General features: G+C 61.2%; 1 protein-coding gene across 1 annotated transcript; it reads left to right on the forward strand.

Moving 5' to 3' along the window:
- Positions 1–1,430: 1,430 nt before the first annotated feature.
- Positions 1,431–9,475, forward strand: SUSD2 (sushi domain containing 2). The gene is made up of 15 exons (XM_019710329.3): positions 1,431–1,630; positions 3,175–3,379; positions 3,546–3,697; positions 4,231–4,398; positions 4,964–5,138; positions 5,255–5,456; positions 5,683–5,768; positions 5,855–6,123; positions 6,198–6,341; positions 6,436–6,594; positions 7,455–7,703; positions 7,823–8,095; positions 8,225–8,401; positions 8,577–8,726; positions 8,817–9,475. The coding sequence occupies exons 1-14, from the start codon at positions 1,552–1,554 to the stop codon at positions 8,681–8,683; spliced, it is 2,445 nt and encodes an 814-aa protein (XP_019565888.3). The 5' UTR covers positions 1,431–1,551; the 3' UTR covers positions 8,684–8,726; positions 8,817–9,475.
- The last annotated feature ends 1,216 nt before the right edge of the window (positions 9,476–10,691 follow it).

A 10,691-nucleotide genomic window follows, 5' to 3' on the forward strand; every position in this document is an offset into this window, starting at 1 on the left:
CCCCCACCTCCACCCCTGCAGGGACCAGGGTGTGGAGGCCCCCACACCACACTCCCAGTTTCTCAAACTCTTTCATCCTTCTCTCTGAATACGAGTACATACAGCCAGAGTGCCCAGGCTGGAAACATGAAGTGGCAGCCTTCCTTCCTCCAGCTCCATACTCCCTCTTCCTGTGAACAACCTAGCAGTGTCCTGGGGCCCGGCCTGGCTGCAGGACACCTCAGACCACCGGGGAGCATTCCTACCGTCTTTCTTTCCTAACCTGTGCCCGAGGAAGCACCCTCAGCCTGGGCCTGGGGTGAGTCCCAGCACCAGCTCCCAAGCCAGGGGTCTGGGCTGCTTTCAGCTCCAGGCTTCAGTGCCCACCCGCACTGCCTACAGAGGTGTCCCAAGTACCCAGCAACCAGGCTGGGAGTTGTGTTTCTAACTCTGCCAGCTGGCTTCCCTGACACCTGAAGGTGCCACCTCTCCGTAGCAACTACAGGTGCATCCGCCATGAGAGAGGGGGGGTGCCCAGGGAATAGGCTGGCCGGACCCTAGGAGCTGAGGCAGGTCACAGCCTGGTGGCCTAAGCTCAGGTCTCCCACCAGCTTCAGCTCCCTGCAAGTTTGAGGGATGTGTCCCCTTTGGACACCTTGAGAAGCTGCCACTGGGGGAAGGACCATCTGCTTGTCTCGGCACCTAAGTGAGTCCCAGGCCTGGACCCTCCCTACCCACCTTGGCTTCAGAGGCTCCCAGAAGCTTCCAGGAGCTTAGGACTGCCTCTCCCTGTGACCTTGGCCACACCCATCTTATCTGGGCCTCAGTTTCCTCACCTACACAAAGAGAGGGGAAGAGAACACAGAAGAGATTATGCAAACTCCAGAGTGACTACAGCAGGGGTTGGGTGGGGCTGGGCCGCTTCTCCTCAGAACTCTGGGCTCTGGTCTCAGCGCCCCACCCTAGGCCCTTCCCTCACTTTTTACCACCTCCCTCCAAAGGAGATCCTAGTGGAGCTGTATCTAACCTGACAGCTCTTGCCCAACCCCCAGGGGGCCCTACTTCATTGCCCACACACGTCCCTACAGAGAAACAGGACTAGAGATACAACATCTTTGGCAGAGGATAGAGAAACGACTAGAGAGGTGACATCTTTGGCAGAGGATCCCAGAGGCTGGAATCCTGGGATTCAAGTTGCAAGTCCCGCCTTATCCTCCCCAAAGGGCCCTCCCCTTCGGAAGCCCCGCCCTGGCCACCCAGGGCAGGATTGGGGTTGAGATCCAGCTACAACCTCGGGACATCCGGCTCCTCTAATACCAGAGGTCCGGCAGCTGGAGACTCAGGCACCCTCCTCGGTGTCCCATGCTAGCTGGCCAGGAATGTGCTAACGGGGCAGGTTAGGCCCTGCTTGCCCACATAGGCACCTGTGGACTTTGAGAGGGGACCGGGCAGGGCGGGGTTGGGCGGTACATTGGTGCTGAGCGCTGGAAGGGCGGGGCCAGGCTCTGGGAGTGAGCTGGTGGCAGGCTCCCAGCCACTGCTGCACTGTCAGCTGCAGAAACAGGCCACACCATGAAGCTGTCCCTCCTGCCTTGCGCCCTGCTGCTGCTGCTGGCGACAGGCCCCGGCCCAGGCCCCTGGCCTGCAGCAGGTATGCCCCCACCCTGCCCTTCTGTCCCCTGTTTGTCTGTTGCAACCAGGCCCAGGGCAGAAGCCCCTCTGGGCTCAGTCTCTGACCATCTGTTGGGTCATTTGTGGCTGTACTGGGGGCAATAGGAAGAAACGGGGTGGGGGGATGGCGTCCAGGATTGAGGGGCAACCCAGTGGGGCTAGGAAGGTCTGGGCGGTGCCCACCCTAAATCTTCTGAGAGCTGAGAGGCGGTGGCTGCCTGGGAGGGAGGTGGCCAGGGGGTTGGCGGGCTCAAAAGAGCCCTTGGCTTGTACTCTGAACCCCCGTGGATGGTGTGCTTCCCGTGGAGGAGCCCCCCAGTCCCACCAGCCCCGTGCTCAGCCAGAGGCAGGATGCTGGACTTTGTCAGGGTGGAGATGAACCTCAGAAGTCTAATGGAAGAACCACACTTCAGAGCCAGGACCCTGGCCCCCCCTACTAGGCTGGGCCAGAAGTCACAGGCCTCCCAGCCCCCCACCTGGCCCCAATGTTCCATCGCAGGGAAATGCCACCACCCTCCTGCCACTTAACTCACTTACTGGCATCACTCAGCCCCTGCCCCACCTCCTTACGGCACCAAGAGCATAAATATTTATTGATGCTCTTGAGTGCCAGGCCCTGAGCTAGGTGAGGTAGGGACACCAGGGTGGCTCAGGCCCAGTCCTGGCCCTTGACTGGCCCCCTTTGTGGGGTGTCAGGGAAAGGCCAGGTGGGATGTGTGAGCTCAGCCTCAGTGCCTGCGTCCCACTCCAGTCTCCACCTTCCAACTCACCTAGCCATGCTAGCTTGAGGGACAAATCCCCTGAAAACATGGCCCTGCTGCGGGTCCCCACAGCTGGAGTAAAAGGCTAGGCCCTGATTCCACAGCCTCCCACCAGACCAGTCCCCCTTCCTGGCCCTGCGGGGCCTTCTGCTGGAAACGTCCTTCTTCTTCCCTTAGAGGAGGGGCGCTCCCTTCTCCTTCCCAGAGGGTGGGGCTCCCTTTGGGTCCCGCAATCAATGAGTCATCACTGCCTTTGCAGAGTGAAATGAGATGGGCCAGCTCAGCCCAGACACCTGTCCGCATGCAGCCTCCAATGGGACTCATAGTAACCTCATCTCCAGACCCCATATCAAGGAGCCAAGTGGGTGCTCTTCTAGGCTGCCAGTCCACAGACCCTTCAGGGAGTGGAGACAGGTCCCCAGCCCATGTTGAGGGCTCATGTTGAGCATGCCATCAGCTATAGAACTTGGTGGCTGAGGCTCAGTCGTGTTCTGGGGACTCCTCCTGACCCTACAAAGTTGTATATCTGGAGGCATTTCCCTTTATTCCCCTCCTTCTAGCCAGTCATTCAGGCAAACTGCTAGGTGATCTATACTAGGAAATACCCACCCCACAGTGTCTGTGGGTTTCCACGGTGTCCATGGGAAGAAAGGCCCAAGGTCATTACAATCCCCACTGCATTCTCCTGGGCGTGCTTCTCTCTAACGGGCTCCGGGAAAATAGACACGGGCCCGGTGTATGTGCTCAGGGCTCTCTCCTCCAGGTGCTCAAGAGAGCTGCTCCCAACGCTGTGGGGACCGGGGTGGACTGTGCTCCTGCCACCCCACCTGCTTTGGTCTGGGCACCTGCTGCAAGGACTTGCGGGAGTTCTGCCTGGAGATCACACCCTATTCAGGCTCCATGATGGGCGGCAAGGACTTCGTGGTGCAGCACCTCACGTGGAACATCCAGACCAACGTCATCTGCAGGTGGGGAGCCACGGGGCCTCATGCTGGGGGCTCAGCCTTGGCTGGCTGGGTGGAGCCCCAAGGACCGAAGACAGGGACAGCTTTCTGCACAGGTTCCCTAGGGAGGTCAAGGGCCCAGGCCTTGGAGACGATCAGCCCACCCTCCTGCTACCTCTGCCCCCCACAGGTTTAAGGAGAGTGTCCAGACCCTTGGCCACGTGGACAACTTTGGACGTGTGCACTGTGTGTCACCCTTGCTTTACGAAACGGGCCGCATTCCCTTCACGCTCTCTATGGACAATGGCCAATCCTTCCCGCGCTCTGGCACCTGGCTGGCCGGTGAGCCCCACATTGCTGGGCTAGGCGATGGGCACCAGGCCCCACCCTCCACAGGCCCTGGCACCCGCATGGGGACTTTCCCCAGTGCTAATCTATGCACACCTGGCCCGCCCACTGGGGCCTGTCACTCTGGCTGAACCAGTCCCTTCAGAGGCCAGCCCTACCACAGGGGCGAGGGTTCCCATACCTCCTTTCCACACCCCCTGGCATCCAGATAGGAGTCTCAACCCAGAGGGAGTCGGGGCTTTAGGGGACCCCCATCAAGGTGGGCCAGTGACTGCCTGCTCAGCTGGTGCAGGCCAGGGGAGTGGAGGAGCCAGGTGGAGGCCAGAGGCCTGGGCAATGTTGGGCAGGGCCCCGCCTCTCCTGGCCTCTCTCCTTTCTACAACATAAGGGTCTGGGGGACACCATGGTTCCAACACAACAGGCATGCTTTGTCCTTGGGAGACGCCCCCAGCTCTCAGAGCCCAGGGCCTCCGTCACTGGACCCATGGGGTCCCAGGCCTTCCTTCACCTCACCTTCCCCTGCCCAGTGCACCCCAGCAAAGTGTCGGAGATGGAGAAGAGCCACCTAGTGAATGAGACCCGCTGGCAATATTATGGCACCACTGACGCCAGGGGTAACCTCTCCCTGACCTGGAACACCACGGCTCTGTCCACACGCTCTGTCTCCATCGAGCTGTGGGGCTACGAGGAGACAGGTGAGGCACTCTGCAGGGCCTGGTCATTTCAGGAGCTTGGGCTTGCAGAGATGGAAGGGAATTACAGGTGGGGGAAATCCCATGGAGGGGGGATCCCAGGTAGGGATTGGGGTGAGGAAAGTGCAGACAAGGAAGGGGAACTGGAACTGGTGAGGTTGGGGGGAGGCATGAAAGGTGGAGGGGAAGAGCGCAGGGAGGCGAAGGCCCCTCAGGGAGGAGGTGTGAATGGATGCTGGAACCCTGGGTGCAAGGCTGGTCCTGGAAACAGAAAAAGCTTGCTCCACCCCTCTTCTCTCAGTCTCTGGATGGCTGGCATGACCCTGGGCCTGGCCTCGAGCAAGGACAATGACTGTGGACAAGGATGGGGGGTTGGCAGGGAGGTGGCAGTCACTCGAGCCAGGGTCCTTGTGCGAACGGCAGGGTAGGCCCTCCTCTGGGGCTCATGTGTCCATACTCTGTCCATCCATCAGGCTGCTTGGAGCACCAAAGACTGGTGCCCACCCCTCCGCTGCCCTGGGGGTCCTCAGACAGGCCTCAGGGCTGACCAGGGCCTACTCTCCCTTAGGGAAGCCATACTCAGAGGATTGGACAGCAAAGTGGTCATACCTGTATCCCCTGGCCACGAACGTTCCCAACACCGGCTTCTTTACCTTCACCCCCAAACCCGCTCCTCAGAACTATCAGAGATGGGAAGTGGGCGCGCTTCGAATCATCGGCAGCAACCACTACCCAGGACAGAAGTAAGGGTCATGCAGACTATGGGTGGGGGGCCGACTGCCTGCTGCCCTCCATGCCTGACAGGGAAGCCAGGGGCAGGGGCAGGGAGGGGGCCCTTAGTGTGCATGTGTCCCCACAGGGATGTGCACGCGCTCTGGAGCAATGAGCACGCCCTGGCCTGGCATCTGGGCAGTGACTTCCAAGCAGACCCTGTGGCCTGGGCCCGCGATCAGTGTCTGAACTGGGAGAGGCTGGAGGACACGTTGCCCAACTTCCTGGAAGAAGTGCCTGACTGCCCCTGCACCCTGGACCAGGCCCGGGCTGACTCTGGACGCTTCCATGTGAGTCCCCACCCAGGTCAAGGCCCAGGAATGGGCAAGGGGGGAAGGGGGGCCGCTGCCCCCGCCATGGACATGGCTGTGGCCTCGCCCACCCAGAGCAGCACCAGGGGAGGCAGATAGAAGCCCCTGGGATGTGGCGCTAGGGTCTGAGGGCCCCTGTGAGGGATGGGATGGGGACGGCAGATCTCGACCGTGGGGCTGGTGACAGCAACCTGCTGCTTTACAGACCGACTACGGCTGTGACATTGAGCATGGCAGCGTGTGCACCTACCACCCAGAGGCCGTGCACTGTGTGCGTTCTGTGCAAGCCAGGTGAGCCCCCAGATGGTGGTTGGGGCACAGGAGTGGGGCCTGGGGCAGGATCCCTGACAGTGGGCCTGACCTGTCCGTGCCCCCAGCCCCCGGTATGCCTCAGGCCAGCAGTGCTGCTACACCAAGGCGGGCACGCAGCTCCTGACATCCGACTCGATCAGCGGCAGTACCCCGGACCGTGGCCATGATTGGGGTGCACCCCCCTTCCGCGCACCGCCCCGCGTGCCCGGCCTCTCCCACTGGCTGTACGACGTCATCAGCTTCTACCACTGCTGCCTCTGGGCACCCGAGTGCTCCCGCTACATGCTCCGACGGCCCTCCAGCGATTGCCGCAGCTACCGGCCTCCGCGCCTGGGTGGGTGCCAGCCAGGGCGGGGCCCAGGGCAGGGCCAGGCCAGGGAGGCCCGCCTAATCCTCCATTCTCCCCAGCCTCTGCTTTCGGGGACCCGCACTTTGTCACCTTCGATGGCGCCAACTTCACATTCAATGGGTATGGCGAGTACGTGCTGCTGGAGGCAGTGCTGACCAACCTGAGGGTGCAGGCGCGGGCCCAGCCCAGGACAAGGCCCGACGGTGAGGCCAGGGCCCTGAGGGCTCAGGGAAGCTCAGGGTCATCCGGGTGGGATGCTGGAGCTCAGTGGACCCCATTCTGCACCCACCACCCCAGGCACGCAGGACCGAGGCACAGGGCTGACCGCTCTGGCCGTCCAGGAGGGCAACTCAGACGTGGTGGAGGTCCGGCTCGCCGAGGGCACAGGGGCCCTGCAAGTGCTGCTGAACCAGCAGGTGCTCAGCTTCACCGAGCAAAAGTGGATGGACCTGAATGGTGAGTGAGACGGGTGGGCAAGGTTGGTGGGTTGCCCTCACTCCCTTCCTTTCCACCTGGGCGTCCACACCCTCACTGACCCTGACAGGAGGCAGAGGTTGTATCCAGGACACAGATGTAGAGACGGAGGCCTCTTGGGGCTTGCTGCAGGGCGACAGGCAGCCCCTCTCCCCTGTACTTCACTCTAGAGGAGCCCGGCACAGTGGACATGGGGTCAGGCCCATGGCTATCTGTGGACAGACATAGTTCCAGGCCCCAGGTAGTGAAGTCCAGTTTGGGGGACCTGGTCTGATCTCGAGCCTTCACACCCATGGAGCCCCGAAACACACCCCAGTCAGTGTTCCGAGATACCGGGATGGCTGGATGAGTTTCTCACTGCAACCCAGAGTAGTCGGGAGGTACAATGTCTCGAGGAAGCTGGCCTGAGGATTAAGGAGCAGCAGCTCCCTGTGCATCCCCCTTCCCTCAGTAGTGCTGCCTCAGGGATTGAATGAATGAACTGACTCCCAGCTGGGTTGGGTGAGATCTGAGAAGGGCACTGAGGATGAAGGGACCCCAGACAGGGCAGAGGTGAGCACTGTTGCTGCCTCCCAGTCAGGGAGCCATGGCCAACAGGAAACCCCCACACGTGGCCTTTGCATGAGGGGGTCTCTTCAGGGCCTGGGCACCTCCGATCAGCATGGGAGTTCCCTTCACAGGTATGGGTCCGGAGTGGTGGACTGTCACAGGCAGCTTTTGTCCTAGGGATGCCCAACCCTTCCCCTGAAGCCCAGGGGCATCAGCCCACCCACCCTGGGGCTATGGAGTCACCATGCGGTGCCACAGGAGGCGACTCTGACCCCAGCTCCCCCTGTGCCCAGGCATGTTCCTGTCGGTGTCTGCCAGGGACAGCGTATCTATCATGTTGTCATCGGGGGCAGGCCTGGAGGTCAGTGTCCAGGGTTCCTTCCTGAGCTTGACCGTCCTGCTGCCCGAGAAGTTCCTTACCCACACTCAAGGCCTCCTCGGGACACTCAATGACAACGCCACAGACGACTTCACTTTGCGCAGCGGGCGGGTCCTGCCCCCCACTGCAAGTTCCCGAGAGCTGTACCAGTTTGGGGCTGACTGTGAGTAACTGTGAGGCCCATGCTGGAGGAGAGACATGCCAGCGGCAGGGTCAGTGGAGGTGGGGGGGGGGAACCCCAGACCCTCAGCCACCAACAAAGCCTGCTGCATGTCTCCCCAGGGGCTGTGGAGAACGCCTCCTCCCTGCTCACCTATGACTCCCGGTTCCTGGTCAACAAATTCCTATATGGGCCGAAGCATGACCCCACCTTCCAGCCCCTCTTCCCCGAGGAGATCACCCTCAACCCCAACCAGGAGGCTGAAGTGGCCAAATTGTGTGGGGACAACCATTTCTGCAGCTTCGATGTGGTGGCAACTGGGAGCCTGAGCGTGGGCAACGCCACACGGCTGGCCCACGAGTCGCACCAGTACCGCAAGCAGAGTCTGCAGCCAGGTGAGGGCTGCAGGGTGGCATAGGTGAGGGGGTGGGCACCTTACACTGGGACGCAGCCCCAACCAAACCAGTGGCTGAAGGAGGCGGCCAGTGGCTTAGGGTTGGCTTCTGCACCCATCTCTGCCCCAGTGGTGTCCTGCGGCTGGCTGGCCCCGCCCCTCAATGGGCACAAGGAGGGCACCAAGTACCTGAAGGGCTCCGAGATCTACTTCCACTGTGAAAATGGCTACAGTCTGGCCGGGGCAGAGGTCAGCACCTGCCTGGCTGATGGCACCTGGTCCAGCCCTACCCCGACCTGCCAGCCAGGTGAGGATGCCCAGTCCCCCTGCCTTGGGCAGCCTGCAGCCCAGCCTTGCCTGGCCCCCACACACACACTTGCCCCTCCCGTACGCTGCACCTGCCCGCCCGGGGGGGCACCCCCACCCCCTGCCCTGCCCCAGCCCAGGGTCACTGTCACCTCTCCCACCCACTCACTCTCCAGGACGGAGCCATGCTGTGCTGTTGAGCATCATTTTCGGAGGCCTGGCCTTGGTCGCCGTGGTCACGCTCCTCTACGTGCTGTTGCACCGGAGGAAGAGCAACATGTGAGACCCCATCCACCCGGACCCAGCATCCTGCCAGCAGGACCCCGGTCTGTGCCCCTCTTCAGCTCCCCTCTTCAGCTCCCCCTGGGGTGCCTGTGAGACTACCGTGCCTGTTCTACACCTGGTCTTGTTTGCAGGGCCACCTGGACTTCGCCCTGAGGGGAATGGTCTTGGTGAGCGACACAAGAGCACCAGGCCACCCTAGGACCGAAGACCAGCCTCCCAGGGCAAAGCTCTGCACTCCCCGGAGCATGCAGCCCAGAACTTCAATCCCCAAATCCCTGGTACCTGGGAGCTGGACACCTGAAACCTGAGCCTTTCATGCCTGTGGACCTGAGGCCCGGTGCTCTGCTCTGTCACCTCAGACCTGGACCCCGAGCGCTAACTATGCAGTTCCCGAGGCCCTGTTCCCCAAATACTCGCATCTCTAATTACCCAGACTTGAGACTCCATACCCTTGAATTCTAACACCTATCTCCCGAGCCCCAGTACTCCAGCACCTAATACTCAATTGCCAGTACCTCAGATCCTGTGTCCAAAGCCCGTGCCCCTGATCCCTGCTGTACTGACAGCTGGTGCCCCAATACCAGAGCTCCACACCTAGCACCTTGATTCCTGGACCCTGGGCCCAGCTAAGACTGCAGGTAGGCCCAGCCCAGGACGTGGAGAGGCCCCAGTACCCTAAAGCTGAGAGCCACCCTCTGAACTCCAGAGGTTGTTTTAACTCATCTGGAATGTCACTTCAAACACCCTCCCTGCCTGATGAGGAGAAAACAAGCCTGTGGTGCCCACTCCCTGGTGTCCTGGAGCTCGTGTTGTGTGTGCCTCAGCTCTAGGGTTCCAGTTACCCTTTGGGGTCCAGAGTGACCTGAGTCAGAGTCCTTCATCCACTGCCAGGTCGCTTGAGACAGTTCCCTTGCCAGCCTCTGTCTTTCCATCTGAAAAGTGGGATTGAGAACAGTGACCGCTCCGTGTGGTGGGGAGGAAGGGTGTGGTGCACCATGGGGTACCACGCTGGGTGCCCAGGAGATGGGACGGAGCCAGCCTGCCCTCCCCCAGTGGAGGCCTCCTCCCCTGCACCTCTGTGAAGCCAGACACTGGTAGCAGCAGGCCCAAGTCCTCTGGCTGCGGCCCATGCTCTGAGTCCCTGGGTCCTCCACACACGAGCGTCCAGAAGGTAGGTATGGGGCACAGGCCTCAAGACACCTCTGCCCGCCTGAGCCCATGCCCCTCTTCCAGGGCCAGGCAGCTGGTGTGGAAATACAGGCTAGGAGCTGGCTTGAGGACAAATGAGACCCAAAGTTTGTGACAAGGGAGCTGAATACCATGGGAGAGTCTAGGCGGGAAGGGTGGAGTCATTTGCTTTGTAGATATCAGGCGGAGAAGGCACTGGGGAGGGCGGGGTTACAGGTTAATGCCCTCTGGACCAAGCAGACAGCTCAGCCGGAAGGGTGGGGACAGGATGGTACTGTGCCCGCAGAATGAAGAGCTCTGGGTGGGAGGTGATGGATAAGTGAAGGCCCTCTACGCTATGGCCTGCGGCACCAAGAGTGACCACGTGGGGGCAGCAGAGGGTAAGACCAGTGAGCAAAGGTAGAGGCTGCACCAGGACCCAAGGCCATGAGAAGGGCAGTCAGCCCCAGCTCTGCAGCTGGGCCAGCAGGCTTGTGGTCAACCTCAGCCAAGCTTCACGCAGGCCCACCTCTGCATCTCCTCTCAGCCTAGAGGGCTTCGAGTCATCCCCCAGTCTCAGGAACTCAAGTCATAGAGAGGGTGCAGAGGTCACCCTAGGTCGTTCAGCTGGCACTGACCACTGAGTCGGAGCCCAGGCCTCCCCACCCCCTCAGCCTTGCCTTTGATGGAGGGTCCCTGGCAGAGCTGGGGTGCTGAGTGGTAGAGGCAGGTCCTGTCTACAGGGTTTCTGGGAGTAGGTGAGTACATGGGCACATTTGAAGGAACAGAACTGAGACTGAGGAATTGGAAATCTCCCAGGGATGGTGCCCAGAAGACTA

The sequence above is a fragment of the Rhinolophus sinicus genome, chromosome 9 (assembly GCF_057876585.1).
Source record: "Rhinolophus sinicus isolate RSI-liver-muscle chromosome 9, RSI-T2T, whole genome shotgun sequence".
Lineage (NCBI taxonomy): Eukaryota > Metazoa > Chordata > Mammalia > Chiroptera > Rhinolophidae > Rhinolophus > Rhinolophus sinicus.